At 37.9% G+C, this 19336-nt stretch overlaps 1 protein-coding gene across 1 annotated transcript in view; it reads right to left on the bottom strand.

Moving 5' to 3' along the window:
* Positions 1-4599: 4599 nt before the first annotated feature.
* LOC107562245 (cyclin-dependent kinase 2-like) overlaps positions 4600-19336 on the bottom strand; it is a 42006-nt gene continuing 27269 nt past the window's right edge. Inside the window, exons 5-7 of the mRNA XM_016246853.1 lie at positions 7449-7550; positions 7149-7352; positions 4600-4925 (exon numbers count right to left, since the gene is read on the bottom strand). Coding sequence (XP_016102339.1) covers positions 4821-4925; positions 7149-7352; positions 7449-7550 — 411 coding nt within the window. The 3' untranslated portion in view covers positions 4600-4820. The remainder of the gene's footprint in view (positions 4926-7148; positions 7353-7448; positions 7551-19336) is intronic.

Raw genomic sequence — 19336 nt, 5'->3', positions numbered from 1 at the left:
CAGTAAAAATGGACTCTTCTCTAATTAATTCATAGGAAAACCTTTCTTTGAATGAACACACATATCCTTCAGGTCATTTTGTATGTTGTTGTGATATTGTATACTGTTTATGCAGGCTTGTGATGGAACCACTCGTTTCTGTCATCTTACCTATATGTAATTGTTAGAAAACACTCTCTGTCTTTCTGTTGAGTCCAGACATGCCTCACCCCTCCTTTTTCTCCCTCTCTCTCACTCTTCTATATACAACGCATTCTCTCTGAATCCCCCCTTCTGTATCCATCTCTCTCTCTCTTGATATTATGTTTTAAATATCTCTTACTGCGAGGTATGCATGCTTAAATGTATACATTAGCTTCTCTTGGTTCAAATGTCCCAAATAAGGACATGATAGCTAGGAATGAGGTTCGTGATGAAACTCTGAAGACAGTTCAGCATTCTTCGCAAAAGTCTATTCTTAATATGTCCATGTTTTTCTGTACATGTGGCCATTTTATATAAACACATGTTCTTGGCCAAAGATCCTATGTGTATGTTATTCATATCCTCATTGGTTAAGAGGATGAAACTCCCCTCGACATATGCCTATATAATATCTGTATTTCTATGAATAAATTGAAGTATTGAGGATACATTTGACTGTGTGTTTTCTTACTTCCCGGCCGTCTACACTTTAAGTAACTGAGAATTCTTCAAGGTGGCAAAGAGAATTTACTGAGGGACCAAATTGTTATTCTTTATTAACAGTAATTCTACCATGTTTAGTATCTATGAATTCGTCTTTGATGATCTGAACGAGAGTGGATATTATATGTTGGTACCTATGCAACATATTAGTGTTCTAAGAATCTTTATTAGTTTGTGCATCAACACCCCAAGCGAATTACATTTGCAAATTACCATGCCCTCACACAAAGGGTCGTAAACCCTCCAATAATTGCAACCTCCCGCTTGGGATTTCAGCCTTTCTCATTGGACAAGCCCATCTTGAGAGGCGTGAATCTTCTCAGACCTGTATCGCGCTTGACCAGGCGAGGCGCCAGAATTTTTTCCCCACCGGGGCGAGGGGGGGGGGGGCTAGACCAATATGTGGGGGTGCTAAGAAAAGAAATGATATTGATGACGTCAGAGTTACTTCATAGAGAAATGGGGCTAAACCGGGGCTATTAAAATTTCTGACAGGGCTATAGCCCCCCCTAGCCCCGGTGTAGCGCCGTCACTGCACTTGACGTTGTTCATTGTTTGCTCATAACTGGAGTCATTCTGGAGACAGACCTTAGTTTCAGTAGTCATGTCAAAGCTGTAACTAAATCCGCATACTATCATCTCAAAAACATTGCAAGAATTAGATGTTTTGTTTCCAGTCAAGACTTGGAGAAACTTGTTCATGCCTTTATCACCAGCAGGGTGGACTATTGTAATGGTCTCCTCACCTGCCTTCACAAGAAGACCATTAGACAGCTGCAGCTCATCCAGAACGCTGCTGCTAGAATTCTGACTAGAACCAGAAAATCTGAGCATATCACACCAGTCCTCAGGTCCTTACACTGGCTTCCAGTTATATTTAGGATTGATTTTAAAGTACTTTTACTCGTTTATAAATCACTCAATGGCCTAGGACCTAAATACATAGCAGATATGTTCACTGAATATAAACCTAACAGACCACTCAGATCATTAGGATCAAGTCAGTTAGAAATACCAAGGGTTCACACAAAACAAGGGGAGTCCGCTTTTAGTTATTATGCCGCCCGCAGTTGGAATCAGCTTCCAGAAGAGATCAGATGTGCTAAATAGTCACATTTAAATGCAGACTCAAAACTCATCTGTTTAGCTGTGCATTTATTGAATGAGCACTGTGCAATGTCCGAACTGATTGCACTATATTTTAGGTAAAATCATTTTCTATTCTTAACTGTTTTAAATTCATTTTAAACCTCTTAAATCAATTTTTAAATCATTTTCAGTTTTTAAATTCCTTGTTTTATTGTCGTGATAATTTTTTTTATTATTTTCTTTTCTTTTATGTAAAGCACTTTGAATTACCACTGTGTATGAAATGTGCTATATAAATAAACTTGCCTTGCCTAAGAGTACAATCATTATAGTGCATTTCTGTTTTTATGCTGCACAGTACACATTAAAAAAAATTTTTTTTTTAAGTTTCAAAAAATTAATTGCTGCATTTGTAGCCTCCTTAAGACTCACATCCAGATCACCCTGCATCAGTTAACTGTGTTGCATCCTGCTAAAAGTAGCCAAATTCTATTAGGCCATATTTACAATTTCAAGCTTCCATTTCAATTAGTCAGTGTCAAGTGTTACAACCAGAAGTGGTCCTCATCTGTTTTATAATATATGGGGCATATTTGCCATGTAAAATGTGGGACAAGTTGGCTTACACACTGATTAGCCAATGTTGACTGTGCCGTATATTTGCCAAAAGTAGCCCAAATTGTTATTAATTATTTGGGCAATATTTGTCATTTTATATACGGGCCACATTTGTGGCATCATATAAGGGCCACTTTAGGCTCACAGCCACATTAGTCAATTCTCACTGAGCCATATCTTTGCCAAAACTGACCCAGATCTGTTTTAACATACCTCGGCAACATTAATGGCATCATATAATGGCCACTTTAAGCTCACAGCCACATTAGCCAGTGCTTACCATGCCATATCTTGGCCAAAACTGGCCCAGATACGTTTGAGGATAACTGGGCCACATTTGTGGCATCATATGTGGGCCACTTTAGGCTCACAGCTACATTAGCCAATGCTCACTGTGCCATATCTTTGCCAAAACTGGCCCAGATACGTTTTAATGTACCTGGGCCACATTCGGTTTACACCCTGATTAGCTTTTGTCGATAATGCCACATTTTTGCCAAAGGTGGCCCACATTTGGTTGGCACTATTTGGGCTATAATCACTATTTACCATATGGGCCACTTTAGGGTCATATTCAGATTACACATTGCCGTCAACACCGCATCTTTACCTACAGAGGCCCACATGTGATTTGATACATTTGGGCCATTTTTGCCGTTTTACATATGGGCCACTTTAGGCTTACATCCATTTTGTCCGGGCCATAAGAAGGCCAGCAGTGCCATATCATTGCCTTAAGTGGCCCACATCCGCATGCTATCTGGGACACACGTTATTCCATACAAGTAGTAAGGTTTCACAAAATAAAACAAAGCAAATAAAGTGTAATGATACATTATTCGTCCACCAATGCAGTTCCTCAGAAACGGTTGTGGTTCCAACAAAGTGGTTGCTGAGCAACATACAAATATAAACATAGGTGTATGTTTGTAGAGTAATTTACTACAGCTTCGAACTTGGCTCAACTAATCAGAATCAAGGACCGAACTATCTGTATTATAAAACGTTTTTACCCACCTGTTTACGTTCACTTAAGCCATAACCAACTGTATTTACGTGAGATACTCCACACGATGGACATTTTGACAGCTATGTGTGTATTTGACAATTAAGGCTCAAGGAGAACTAATGGCAGAACTGGGATCGCGCGGCCGAGAGCGCTTCTGGTGTGTCATTCAGTTTGATTCCGCCTATCCCATCTTCCCTTACTACATGTTAATCGAATTGTGAATTGGATGGTAATTTTGTTATACCTGGTTACCTTTGATTAGGCTGTTCTCCTGTGACAGAACACTACCAGGCCTACTACTCGCTCTGATCACCCAGTCGTAAAGAAATTTTGAAATACGGGACACTAAAAATAGAGCCGACATACGGGACTGTCCCGGGAAAAACGGGATGTCTGGTCACACTAGGGTGTAACTATGCTCTCCTCCATTATCAATATACTGCAGAGCATCAATTGGTGAGCAAGTGATGTGATGCTATATTTCTCAAAACCGAACAAGTTTTCAATGAAGGAACAAAGTCAACCATTTTTTAAGTCAGACTTATGTTTTTGTTTTTTTTAGATTATTTTACCAAGAACAAAACCCACACAGCAGATTAGCCATGTTACTATAAGGTAAACAATAGTAAAAGTCAACCCACCTTCATTTTTCAAAAAACCCACTGCGTGTTGGTACCATGATCTAAACTTACCAGGGCAACTATGCAGGCTCCAGGTGTCTCAAGGTAGAGTAGGATTGTGAAAGGCCTCTTCTCATATATATTTTGTTAAGGACTTATTATGCCTGCCCTTCACTGCCACTGCAGCACTGCTAAACCAGTGCTACTTACATGCAATACATTTTAATCTTAAAATTATATTAAACATAAAACATAGCTACACATGAAGAAGAAATAAATATCCAACCATACTCCTTGTATTTTAGACAGTACCACAAAGGAAAAGCTTAAAAAAACTCATGGATTTTTACACAGAATGAATGAGTTCTCCAAAGTAATGCTTGACTTGTACTAAACTTAGCTAACTAGCATCAACACTATTTTATACCCACAGGAGATCCCCACTGCCCATTTTAACGCTTTAAATAGAACTTACTGTCATTTCATTCTGTTATACGTTTGTTGCTGTTTAATTGGTGCTTTGATAAAGTTGTAAAAAAAAAAAAACAGTATGTGGAAACGATATGTTACACAATGTAAACAAAATGTAACAAGTTTATTAAGTTGCAGAGACAACTGTTTTATGAATCTATCAAAAAATTAGGTTTCAAATCATTAATTAGAACAATATCATCTTAGAATAATGAAATAATAAAAAGTCATAGTATAAAACTGATCAATTTCCAAACAAAATGGGAAATAACTCTCAGAAAGTGGACCCAAACTCCAGTGCTGCTGAAGTATCATCACAGTTGACTTCAGAGGCGTAATGGGGGCACTGGCATGGTGACATCACGGAAAAACCGATGAACAAGGGCGTTCTTTGCTGAGATCCTCTTGTTAGGATCATAGATCAACATTTGCTGTGGAAAAAACAAAAACAAACAAAAAAAATGTTAAAAACTAGAAATTTTCAAATTAAAATCAATATTGTTTCCAGGTAAAAACTGTGGGGTAGAGATGTAGAATTCAATGGTATTCACTCGAAAACAAGGATTGACAGGGGACGTGGGTGGGTAGATCTCCTATGAATCAGATTATCGGTCATCACCACCAATCCAAAAATTAAAAATTTATTTTGATACTTCCTGTACAAATCATGTCACACTTGACTGATCATTGGTGAGAATTGAGTCTTCTGGTAATTGTGTACTTCCCTAGTTGAAAACATTAACTTACTGAATTTTTATGAGTAGAATAAAGATATTTAATTTAAGCCTGCGATATGGCCACTGAGAATCAGTGGAAAGCAGTGAAAAGCATCCTAAGCACACAACCGAGATGATGCAAAAGTGGCTTAGGGACAAATTATTGAAAGTAACCCAGTCAAAGCCTGGACCTGAACCCAAACAAATTTTTTGACCCAAACAAATAAAGCCCAGAAAATGGTTATCCATTGACAGTCCCCAACCAACCCAACAGAGCTTGAGAGGATCTCCTCTAATCCAAGAGTGAGAATACAAATACAAATTGCCAAAGGTTAAGGATAGTAACACTTTCCAAAGTATGTGCACTGTATATGACCTTTCTGCAGATGAATACAAATGAAGATTTTTTACAAACTGTGCTGTTAAATATCAAGCATGTTGCCAAAAAATGGATAACCCCTGCACAACAGCATGCCACCCAAACAAGCTGAATAATAGATCTGTAATATTGGTTCAAAATGATAGCAAGTTTTTGTGAAGAACTAATCATTTACAATGACCACAGATCTCATATCCTTTTGTGCGTTTAGAATGTTCAGGATGTCAGGTGAATATACAGCATTGTCACGAGCAATGGAAGACCACTACCCCATAGCCCATATTTGTGACCGATGCAGCTGATCTGGTGCAAAAGGAGTGAGCCAAGTATGATTCTGGGAAGAGACCACAGAACTGGCAGACTTTGCAAAGTTGTGTAGCAAATCTGGATCTGGACATGACCTTTCTCTCCTCAGTGATGAATTCATTTGGGTAAGCATGAGGACACAGGTTCAGGAAAGGGGCATGGAATTGACAGGACAAACGACAGTAGGGGTAAACGTACCTATTAAGCTCAACAAAATCTACATTGAGGCATTTTTAGTGCACAAGATAGCTGTTTCAGTACAAGTAGTTATATTAAAATTAAATATTTAAGGGATAGTTCACCCAAAAATGAAAATTTGATGTTTATCTGCTTACCCCCACGGCATCCAAGATGTAGGTGACTTTGTTTCTTCAGTAGAACACAAACGAAGATTGTAGATACTGTCAATGGTCCATTTGAGAGATAGGTGGCGGTAATGCACTTATAAGTCTGCTATCCACCGTAAAGCAAGAAGAAGAAGACGCGAACGCGCTCAGTTCAGACATTGCAGTGCATCAGAGGTAAAAAAATATAAATACTGTTCAGTTTCTTGCACAGACCGATCTTTTCGTATCTTTTCACATCAGTGTATCATCACGAGCCGCAGGGTTTAATTTGGTTTTGTTTGTGTATGTTTCATGACTCTCAAAGCCGTGATTCCCATCCACTGACATTATAGGACTGACAGACTGCAACGGTTTGACTTAAAAATCTCAGTTTGTGTTCTACTGAAGAAACAAAGTCACCTACATATTGGATGCCATGGGGGTAAGCAAATAAACATCAAATTTTCATTTTTGGGTGAACTATCCCTTTAATCTCTCACACAATAATATTTTATTTTATTTTAAATGACAAAAGCATTTTAATTAAGATGTACGTCATTGTCATAGTGTGTACACGCAGAACAGGACTGTAAAATAAAGTGCAACCAATAAACCTGTACAAGGTTCCAGTCAGGTAAAGAAAAAACAAAACCACCAGAATCTTAAAATTGAGATACAGATTTTTGGTCATATTGCCCAGCACTACAGTGAAAGAAAAACAACAATATTAAAAGTCTCCAACAAGACTAGATGAAAAACGGTGTCCAATCCAGATTGGTGCAAAGCTGCAATGTACTGCAGTTTAGCCTGAGCACTTTGACTCACAAGGCAATCCCTGCTCAGCATTTGGAAGTTCAAATTTTAGACTTGAAATATTGAGGCTGTTCAACATCGAATGATACTAGATAAACTTCATTGTCCTCTTACCCCAAGAAGGTCTCTGCCATCTTCATCCAGCGGTGGCACCACTTTAGGCAGGTCCTGTCGTGCCCACTTGGGAAAGGAGGGTTTGTAGTCTGGCATTGAGGTGACTCCAGGCCATATAGATTCATCCGGAGTGCCAAGTGTCCGAAATATCCGAAAGAGCTGGTCTATTTCAGAGTCTCCAGGAAACAAAGCTCTTCGAGTGAGCTGGTATGAAAAGCCAGAAAGTGTGTCAAAAGTAAAAGAACATACGCAATCAATAAAAGCAAGATGACATGTACATTCAAAAAAAAAAAGAAATACCATTTCTGCAAAGATACAGCCCAAACTCCAGATGTCAACAGCTGTAGAATAATATTTACATCCCAGGAGAATCTCTGGAGCTCTGTACCACAAAGTTACAACCTATGGAAAAAAAGACAAAATTGCAACTTAAAGATATATTCTGCAAATCATCTGCAGGGTCTTTGCTGGTAGCTTGTTTGCATGGTCATCCACACACAAAATTGGTTAGCAATAGCTATTAATTATCAATTAACAATTGAATTTTACACCTACAAGATATAAGAGTTATGAAGGATTTTAGTATAAAATTTAAATTCTAAAAAGTACTCTGTTATATTTTACACACACTTCTTAAAAATAATTCTTTAACCAAAATGTTTGAGCACTGTAGTATTTGCGTTTTTACAATTCATGCAAATATGTGCTGAATATTTATATTGTTAGGAGATAGATATTTGAAAGCATGCTGCTTGGACACTAGATGGTGCTATTGGGTAAATTCAGTTGTGCCTATACAAACTATGAAAAGTTGTTTTATTTCAAACTATGAATCAAATTCATTTGAACTAATAATGAAACTCCAATAAAGTATAGTCAGATTAAATTTTGTGTTGTCTAGCTAATCTCACCAACAGGCAAAATACATTTTTACCCTTGGCTTCTGAATGCGGCAGATTGATGTCAGTCTGTGCTTTCAAAGGGCGAGGAAGATTTGAATAAACTATACCAATTATAAAACTACTTCATCTTTCTGTGTAGATCACATGTTGCAACTTCCTGCCTATTCAAGAGCTTATTCAATCATCAAATAAATAACCGGGGCCTCCAGGCAGGACAAAATAGGGTGAAATTACAATGATTGGAAGTTTAGTGAATAATCAGACGTACATTGTACAGATGTGAATTATACAAAAACAGCTCAGAAGTTAACTATGGTAGGATAAACTAGGGCTGTGCAATTAGTCGAAATACGGTTTTGGTTTCAATTTCAGCCTCCAACGATTATGAAACTACAATAATCGAGATTAAACAATTATTTCACGTGCAAATCTGCAAAATCATGCAACGTGATGTGACTTTTGCAAAATGGGACGTGGTTGAATTGTTAAAGTTGATTAGCTTTATTCATGTTTTTAAAAGTCCCAAAGAGAACTTGCGCTGTTCCTCAGTAGAATTTCTGTGTATGCACTCAGACGGAACAGAACACGGATATGTAAAGTCATCTTTTAGCTCAAGGTGCGCACCTAAACATCAAATACATGCAAAAATGTGTCAAAATGCGTCGCTTGGTGATTATTCATGTAAACCCTCGTTGGTTATGTAATAAATGAACATTAACAGATGAGAATGAAAATACATGTGTGACAGTAAATTAGATCAGTGTGGCTCTTAAAGTGACAGTGGGCTATTCCTGCTTCTGACTGTGTGATTAATATTAATCAAACAACAAAAGACAAAATCACTCGCTGTTCTAGACTGGAGGACTGAATCTTTAATAAGAAACAAAGGAAGTTTAATTCTTACAGTGAAGACTATGCCGTTTTATTTTACATTATTCAATTTCTGTAGTAGCTGTTAACTGAATACACACTTGCATTAAAAAAAACATTTTTCATCTGTATCTTTTTTGTTCTATTGTATTTGTCCTTTTCCTTTTTATTACTGACAGTTTAATTGTTTTCAATAATTTGTAGGACTTTTTTGTTAGTTTTTTTGCTAATAATAGTTTGTATTTCGTTATGCACAGGTCACAGGTCTTAAAAGGGACAGCAGCCTATAAACACCTGCTGTTGTCTGTGCATTAATGTTAATCATACAACAAACCCAGGGCTCTGACACAGTTCAAGAGGAACGAGAACGAAAACTGGAAAAGAACGAAATTTTGACAGGAACAGAACCAGAAACAAAATACAATTTTATGGTTCCGAACAGAATCGAAAATTTGAAATGACCATTAACCGGTTAATAACGTTATTTTATCGTTCCATTCAGTGGTGTAGTCTACGTGATACGCAGGTATACGCCGTATACCCACTAGGAAAGGTCAAGGATTTTGTATACCCACTTAAAGCACAAGGATACGTAACAACATCGTTTTGTAACAGAACTTTCACACGTTCATTCATAAATTCACCCCGTCTGTGTTGCGAAGCACCTACTTTTTTATACACCTACTGTTATACTGATGTACATTTGATATTTTCTTTACTGTTTACATTTACTTAACAACCGACTGTGCTTACAAGGATACTTGTCAAGACAGCCATTGGTATTCACCTGCTGTCTGAGAAGGCTATCTGTTTGTGCACTTCAGGTGTGTGAGCGGTACGCATAGAAACACTCTACCACAGTGCATGCATACCGCATTGAGATGTCTTGGGCTTAAATGGCTTAAAATTACTTTAATGTTTAAACCGACAAGACTTTACACACGTGAGAATGAAAAACTTTCGAGGAAGCAGCACTGGCCTGATTGTTAAGATAGTTTTGGGGGGCTAAGGTGACAGATAGGGGGACTGAAACCCACCTCAAAAGGGTTTAGAACCGCCCCTGGTATAGCGAGGGTAATTATACTGAAACGTAAATATATAACAAGTTTATCTGATTCAATGTGATGGCTGAGCCTGTTTCTGAGATAACAACATGCCAATCAGTGGTTGGATTTCCCACACGGCTAATCGTAAATCATCTTACACTGTCAATAAGCGTGACCAGGGTTGCCAGGTTTTCACAACAAAACCCGCCTAATTGCTACTCAAAACTAGCCCAAAACTACAAAATGCGGCAAGTGTTAAAGTAGCCCAATTCTGCGGGAAAACCACGGACTTGGCAACACTGAGCGTGACTGATACTCCAGCCAACTCTGCGTCTCAGAAGAATAAGAAGTTTAAATAATATAACAGTATGTTGGATTTTTCAAGCCAACATATCTAGCTAATAACTTAAGTTCCGTTAGTGTGGTGGATCAGTGAATGCGGGAGAAGGGGAGAGATAACACAGATACTGTGTATGTGTGTGTCTGTGACTGTGTACAGGAGTTAAACCAAATACAATGTTTATATCTCCTTGCTTCAGATGATGAGAGAGATGAGAACTCCTGGCCAGCCTTGTGGACTGAAAGCCAGGATAGGGAATTTAAAAACAGGCGAGTTAAATGATTAACACTAAACCGTAGAAAATCAGTCCAGTCTCCCCAGCTGTAAATGTCATTGGCTGTTAAAGTCTTCTGTTGCTTATTATAAATTGACATGTTGATATCACATAAGCAGTCTTTCAGAATGCTCTCAGTTGCATAGATGCATATCAGTGTTTCCCCTGCCATTATATTAGGGGGGCGGGGCGCGAAGGTCAAGTTAATTTTATTTAATTATATTTTCTCTATAGCGCCAGATCACAACAGAAGACATTTAAAGTTACCTTTCCTATAGAACATGTCTATACCTTCTTTTATTAAGCAAACTAAATAGCCTTATGTTATTTATCTTATTTACACGACGGCATGTCATTTCAGTCTCTACGTAGCGGAGTTCCGCCCGATGCGCGCACACACACACACACAAGTGAGCCCCCTCCCACTAGTATTTGTAAATATTAAGCCGCAAAACGATTCATATTTAAATATGAATTCTGCATGTCTCTGTGTTAATGAATGGCGCAGACGCGTGGTTTTGTGTAGTACTCGTACTGAAATGCTTGTGACACTTCCGGTGATATTAACCTCTGCCATCTCACTACATGAGGACATAAATACACGAACAACATCTCCAGAACTGCTCTGAGAGTCACTTCTTGAGCATTTGACCATTTCATCTGAGTAAAACTATCATCATGTCATACACACACAGAAATGTAATGGTATTCACGGCAACCCGTCAAAATAAAAGTTCGGTATAACTTGAGGGCATTGGCAGAAATGTATTTCTGTTGTTGAGTAGAATGTACGTAACAGACTGCTACTACTACTACTACTAAAATGATTAAAACCTTATTTTTAAGGAATAAGCATTCAAAATTTATTTTGGACTTTAACGCCACTGGTTCCATTTAATATTTGAAATTTGCGGTCAACCAATCAGGAATTCAGATATGCAAATGTGACGCTGACGCATCCAATGGTGAAATGCCCGCTCAGCTGTGAACTCATCATAGTTAAGTCGCAATGGCAATGCATTAGAGTTTATCCGAGGATAGTGTAAGATGGATTCAACGGATCATGCGCACCTGCAGCACTTGTGAATGGAGAAAACTGAATAAAACTATAGGCTTACATGAAAAAGGAATAGCCTATATTGGCCTACACTAAATGTATTTCACTTAAATCATTGACAGATTAGCAAAACGAAAGAAAAACAAATGTGCTGAGTTTCCGCTTATTGTGACGCGATACAAAGTTCACGGAAAGGAAAACAAGACCGCAGAAAATAGTTTTCTTTATTTTGCAAAAGCTTTACAGTTTTATTTATTTTACGGTTTTTATTTAATTATATTTTCTCTATAGCGCCAGATCACAACAGAAGACATTTAAAGTTACCTTTCCTATAGAACATGTCTATACCTTCTTTTATTAAGCAAACTAAATAGCCTTATGTTATTTATCTTATTTACACGACGGCATGTCATTTCAGTCTCTACGTAGCGGAGTTCCGCCCGATGCGCGCACACACACACACACAAGTGAGCCCCCTCCCACTAGTATTTGTAAATATTAAGCCGCAAAACGATTCATATTTAAATATGAATTCTGCATGTCTCTGTGTTAATGAATGGCGCAGACGCGTGGTTTTGTGTAGTACTCGTACTGAAATGCTTGTGACACTTCCGGTGATATTAACCTCTGCCATCTCACTACATGAGGACATAAATACACGAACAACATCTCCAGAACTGCTCTGAGAGTCACTTCTTGAGCATTTGACCATTTCATCTGAGTAAAACTATCATCATGTCATACACACACAGAAATGTAATGGTATTCACGGCAACCCGTCAAAATAAAAGTTCGGTTTAACTTGAGGGCATTGGCAGAAATGTATTACTGTTGTTGAGTAGAATGTACGTAACAGACTGCTACTACTACTACTACTAAAATGATTAAAACCTTATTTTTAAGGAATAAGCATTCAAAATTTATTTTGGACTTTAACGCCACTGGTTCCATTTAATATTTGAAATTTGCGGTCAACCAATCAGGAATTCAGATATGCAAATGTGACGCTGACGCATCCAATGGTGAAATGCCCGCTCAGCTGTGAACTCATCATAGTTAAGTCGCAATGGCAATGCATTAGAGTTTATCCGAGGATAGTGTAAGATGGATTCAACGGATCATGCGCACCTGCAGCACTTGTGAATGGAGAAAACTGAATAAAACTATAGGCTTACATGAAAAAGGAATAGCCTATATTGGCCTACACTAAATGTATTTCACTTAAATCATTGACAGATTAGCAAAACGAAAGAAAAACAAATGTGCTGAGTTTCCGCTTATTGTGACGCGATACAAAGTTCACGGAAAGGAAAACAAGACCGCAGAAAATAGTTTTCTTTATTTTGCAAAAGCTTTACAGTTTTATTTATTTTACGGTTTTATTTATTTTGCAAATCTTGACAGTTTTGAATGATGTTTTGCTTCTATCTGTATAACCAACCAGCGTTGGTATGACCATATCACACCGGCGCCTCATGCGCACACAGACAAAACATATTTTGCACCATTGCAGCCTGATCATTATCAAAATAAAATACAGTTAAAAGTAGGGATGGGTACCGAAACCCGGTATTTAATCGGTCCCGGGGCTAAATTATGGAAGACCGGAGTATCGATAAGCTCTGACGTTAACGGTTCTGCTATCGGTACTGGAGAAATTAATAAAACACACATACATTTATTATTGCTATATATACACATTATCTTGCTAATTCTATCTCATTTTTGCTATTCGCAATTCAGAAGCGAGATTGCGCTCACGCGGAGGAGCTTCAGCACACGCAACATGAAAGCCCTGTTTAATTATGATAGAAGAGAGAACTAAACATTCAAACATCTGCTTACACTTTAGGCCTGTGGCGGTTTTATTAAGCTAATTTTATTTTTTTTATTTTGATTTTGGCTTCTAAGGATTATACAAAAGACATGAGGTAAAGCTATTAAAAACTAGCTGCGTTTCGTCTTGCGAACTTCTTTCCCTTCACAGCGGTGCGCACTCGTTCCTCCCTAAAACCCAAACTTAACATCGGAATCAGCTCAATCGGTGATTGTTGTAAGATGCCGTCTTTACTGTTGCTAAATTGCGGGACATGTTTGATAATAAAATGTTGAAAGCACAATCCGCACAAGAGACACTGTTCCTCAGGTTGAAATGTGTGCGTGTGGTGCGCTCCCAAACAGACAAACAAATTACACTTTGAGCTTCGGGCCAATGTCCAATCGATCAAATACACACAAAAATGTCAAAATGGCCGGCTTGGAGAGTATTTACTTAAACACAGTTTATGTCTTAAGTGGAGGAGAACAGTTGGGAGAAAATCCGATGCGTGTCAATATATTGTCTTAAAGTGACAGACTGGCGCTTGGGCCATCAAAATGCAAATCTGCTCTTAATCGGAATAACGTTATAGCTTTAATAAGCATTAATCTATCAATACATGCACTGAAAACTATGCAGTGTTCATTTACATTTGATTACATTTGATTACTTTTGTACCGTTAAAACCTTAACGATACCCATCCCTAGTTAAAAGAAACATTAAAAGTTGCACTGCTCCATTGTACAATATGTTGCGTTCAGCGTGACCACTGCCTCACTGTGCTGATATAGCCGATGTGAAGGATGATGTCGATGCGAGTGAAGTACAAAGCCTATTACATAATAAATAATATTTTAGCATCCAGATATGTCGCGAATATGGAAACATTTGGATTCGTACCAATCGAGGTAGGCATCAGTTTCACCTTAAATTAATTTGTTTTTGGATTTGAGTTTTTATAGCCTGAACGCATAGCCTTAACTTTAGAGAATTTGTTGTGAAGAGAAGGAAACTAATAACTGTGTTTATCTAGATAGCCTATATATCTAGATGTATATGTATATGTGTGTATATATATATATACACACACACACAGTATCTCAGAAGTGAGTACACCCCTCACATTTTTGTAAATATTTTATTATATCTTTTCATGTGACAACACTGAATAAATGACACTTTGCTACAATGTAAAGTAGTGAGTGTACAGCTTGTATAACAGTGTAAATTTGCTGTCCCCTCAAAATAACTCAACACACAGCCATTAATGTCTAAACCGCTGGCCACAAAAGTGAGTACACTCCTAAAGTGAAAAAGTCCAAATTGGGGCCAATTAGCCATTTTCTCTCCCCGGTGTCATGTGACTCAGAGTTACAAGGTCTCAGGTGTGAATGGGGAGGAGGTGTGTTAAATTTGGTGTTATCGCTCTCACTCTCTCATACTGGTCACTGGAATTTCAACATGGCACCTCATGGCAAAGAACTCTCTGAGGATCTGAAAAAGAGAATTGTTGCTCTAGATAAAGATGGCGTAGGCTATAAGAAGATTGCCAAGACCCTTAAACTGAGCTGCAGCACGGTGGCCAAGACCGTGGCCACCAGCGGTTTAACAGGACAGGTTTCACTCAGAACAGGCCTCGCCATGGTCGACCAAAGAAGTTGAGTGCACGTGCTCCGCGTCATATCCAGAGGTTGTGTTTGGGAAATAGACGTAGTGAGTGCTGCCAGCATTGCTGCAGAGGTTGAAGGGGTGGGGGGTCAGCCTGTCAGTGCTCAGACCATACGCCACACACTGCATCAAATTGGTCTGCATGGCTGTCGTCCCAGAAGGAAGCCTCTTCTAAAGATGATGCACAAGAAAGCCCGCAAACAGTTTGCTGAAGACAAGCAGACTAAGGACATGGATTACTGGAACCATGTCCTGTGGTCTGATGAGACCAAGATAAACTTATTTGGTTCAGATGGTGTCAAGCATGTGTGGCGGCAACCAGGTGAGGAGTACAAAGACAAGTGTGTATTGCCTACAGTCAAGCATGGTGGTGGGAGTGTCATGAGTGTTCAAGCTGAACACTCACTACTTTACATTGTAGCAAAGTGTCATTTCTTCAGAAAAAGTCTGTGAAAGTGATTTTGTGCTTCTTTGAGATGGCACAATAATGCGTCATTCACTTGCAGAACACAAGCATCTAGAGGGCACATAACTCTGAAGTAATGAATTTAGGTAAAGGGGTGCAGACCCAGTGGTTGTTTTGTAGGAAAACATTAATGCCTTGAATTCTATGTGAGCAGCTACTGGTAGCCAGTGCAAATTGGTGAACAGAGGTGTGACGTGCGTTCTTTTCGGCTCATTAAAGATTAATCTTGCAGAGGCATTTTAGATTAATTGTAGAGGTTTGATAGAAGTGGCTGGAAGACCTGCCAAGAGAGCATTGCAATAGTCCAGCCTGGATAGAACAAGAGCTTGAACAAGGAGTTATGAAGCATGTTCTGAAAGAAAGGGCCTGATCTTCCTAATGTTGTATAAAAAAATATATTTTTATTTATATATTTATACATTTATAAAAAATCTTAAATACTTTAATGTCTTTAAAGCGTTAACAGATTTTTTTCTTTAGTTTAGTAGCCTATAATTTGGCCAAAATCTAGAAAAGATTATGCTGTATTAGTCTCGCGTAGTCAGACCTTCAGACTGACGGCTGAAGGTCTGGAATCCATGGCAGCTTTCATTGGACAAGGCCCGCCCATGAGGCCGTTTGACCGACATGTCAAACAACCAATCACAGTTAGTTTCGTATCAGCGTCACGTTTCAGGGCGTGGAAATGTCGCCACTAGGGTTGGGTATCGTTTGGGGGTTTTTTCGATACCGGTGCCAAATCGATACTTTTAAAATGGTTCCGGTGCCTAAACCGAAACTTATTAAAATAAATAAAAAAATAAAAATTCCCCCAAAAAATGATGGATTGGCCATTAGTACTATAAACACATGATGTCTGTTTCATTCATACTGGACGCCAGAGGGCGCCCTCACACAGAAAATCCACATATCCAGTCACAGAAGTAGAGAACTCATGACCCTCCAGGAAATCCCTTATATGGACAAAGGCATAGCTATTATATCTGTAACTGAGTAAACAGAACATATAAACGTTTTGAATGATAAAACAAAGACAATAAACACTCGACTGCGACAATATTGTTTATCTGTGTTATTTAAGCAATCTCTGGTATTTTCATAATAATGAAGTATATTTATATTAGGGTGACCATATTTTAGTTTTCCAAAATAAAGGACAGTAGTGGGCAGTTTTTTTGTTTGTTTGCTTATTTTGTTTTTATAATAAATAAAAAGAAAAAAGTAGAAAGAACAGAAAAAGAACAGATAATGCTAGTGTTAGAAGGTTATTATTTATAATAAATAAATAAAAATTAATTGGAAAGAATAGAGAAAGAATATAGAATGCTGGTGTTAGAGGCTCTTTTTTCTTTATAAATAAAACAAGTAGTTAGAATCGAAATAGAATAGAGAGTGCAAATGTTAGAGGGTCAAGTTTTTTAATTAAAAGATCAAATTAGAAGTAGCATTAGAATAGAGAGTGCTAGAGTTAGAGGGTCAAATGAAGATGAAAGAGATGTGTTTTCAGCCGTTTCTTGAAAATATTAAGGACTCAGCTGCTAGGATTGAGCTGGGCAGGTCATTCCACCAGGAGGGAACAGTTAATGTAGGAGTCCATGAAAGTTTTATCATAGGTAGAATGCAAAATGTTACAATACAAGCAATTCAGTCAAATGTAATTTATGTAATATTTCACACCTTTAACCCACTTGGGAAAATCAATCCATGGCAACAGTTTAAAAGTAGCCCAATTCTGGGGGAAAAAACGCGGACTTGGCAACCCTGCATCCAACAAGAGCTACCGGTGTCAGCTTTGACTGATCACAGGTCGAGAATAAGGAGAGATGACTGGCAAGACCATGCTGGAGTATTTGCTGCTCAACAGATACTGAGCTCACTGACAAATATCTGATCTTGTAAGATGTGCTCCAGATGTTTACACAGAGTGCGTGTGATCGCGAAATCGAAAGTGAAAGTAAACAGCGCAAACGCTCATTCAAATATATTTAAACACACAGCATCCTGAAAGCGGCTCCCTGATGCACCAAAATTATATACAATATTAGAATGTTTAAAGGAGTGGACAAGAAAATTGCGGGAGCGAAACACATGTTGTGTCATCAAAGGTCAGAGATTCAGCGGGAGTGGGATTAAGAAAACAGCCGAATCCCAGACATTTTGGGCAATTAAGAAATCCCGGCCGGACGCAGAGAGGACGTATGCTCACCCTAATTTATAATCTATTGCTAATCGATGTATTCTTTTTAAAGTAGCATATGGAACATATTTTCTGCCTCATTCTGTGACAAGAAGCCTCATCAGATCACAAAAGGAAGCATTTGACTGGTGTTGTGGAGTAAAAAGGTTATAATGTTCTCTTTTGTTGGACAACAGGTTTAGAAATGTGAATACAAGGGAGGTTTAGCTTTAGGCATTTTAATTTAAGCATGTTTAGCTTGCTCGAATGCTCTCATTTCCCGAGTTGTGCTTTTAAGTCGGAATGTTAAAACAGCATGGAGACTCCCGTTACTACAAAGATGTGTTGGATTTGTATTATTAGAGCTTTCCAACTTGAGTTTACGTGCATTTTCTCAGTCGGGAAATAATTTTTCACGTGCGGTGCCAGTAATGATGCTTCTTACGTCCGTTTCGGAAAACCAGAGGACAAATATTTAAATCGATTGCTCAGGCATGGCACCGAAATGAGGCACCGAAATCTGAGGCAATCTAGAATCGGATTCGGTTCTAGTACATACCGGTTACATAGGTACCAGCAGTGGTGTAGTGGTGCCTGGAGAAGTGGGTATACTCTTAATTTATGTCCCCATTGTTTTTTAAATTGGGGATATAAATTATATGTCAAAAATAAATTAATTAAAATTTAATTAATTAAAAATAAATTAAAATTTTTTATACCGGTTACATAGGTACCAGCAGTGGTGTAGTGGTGCCTGGAGAAGTGGGTATACTCTTAATTTATGTCCCCATTTTTTTTTAAATTGGGGATATAAATTATATGTCAAAAATAAATTAATTAAAATTTAATTAATTAAAAATAAATTAAATTTTTTTTAAATGGGGACATAAGCAAAGCAAAAGCGGCCCAGCAAAGGATAAACGGCCTGTGTTATAAACAGTGATGTAAGAATAGTCTTGCATATTTAGTTCACCCCAAAATGGGCCAGTAGTATTTACACATTTTCACTTACTGTAACTTCTGCTACTTGACTTCACGGAGTAAGGATCATTATGAGAATAATATTAGCCACAAAAGAGGTGCAGATTTTGCAATAAATAATTAAAATGTAAAAAGTACATAGACTGCAACAATTAACATTTTGTCAGAACCTCTAGCAGACACGCTATTTTGTTTAGTTATCTCTATTTGATACCAAAAAAATTATTTTTTAATTGTGCAGCCTACTCCTATGTTTGACTGACTGTTTCTTCCATGGTATAGCGAATCAGCTCAGGGGGAATATGAATAATTAATCATAACTAGTTATAATTAATTATAAATATTTAGATCCGCTGTAAGTATTTACTTGACCTCTCAGGGTCAACTGTCAATTCTAAGAACGTTAATTTCCTGGTTAAGGGAAATAACTTTCTTACTGTACAATTCTACACAGAGCCTGTAGCATAAATCTGCATGATTAAGGGATTCCAGTTATGAGCAAACAATGAACAACGTCAAGTGTGATACAAGTAAGACTTTATTAACTACATAGACACTTAAACTAGTCTAACATACACATACACACAC

This window comes from Sinocyclocheilus grahami, unplaced genomic scaffold, assembly GCF_001515645.1.
Source record: "Sinocyclocheilus grahami isolate Dianchi unplaced genomic scaffold, SAMN03320097.WGS_v1.1 scaffold814.1, whole genome shotgun sequence".
Lineage (NCBI taxonomy): Eukaryota > Metazoa > Chordata > Actinopteri > Cypriniformes > Cyprinidae > Sinocyclocheilus > Sinocyclocheilus grahami.
Note: the sequence above shows the minus strand (reverse complement) of the source record. Positions and strands in the feature narration are given on the sequence as shown.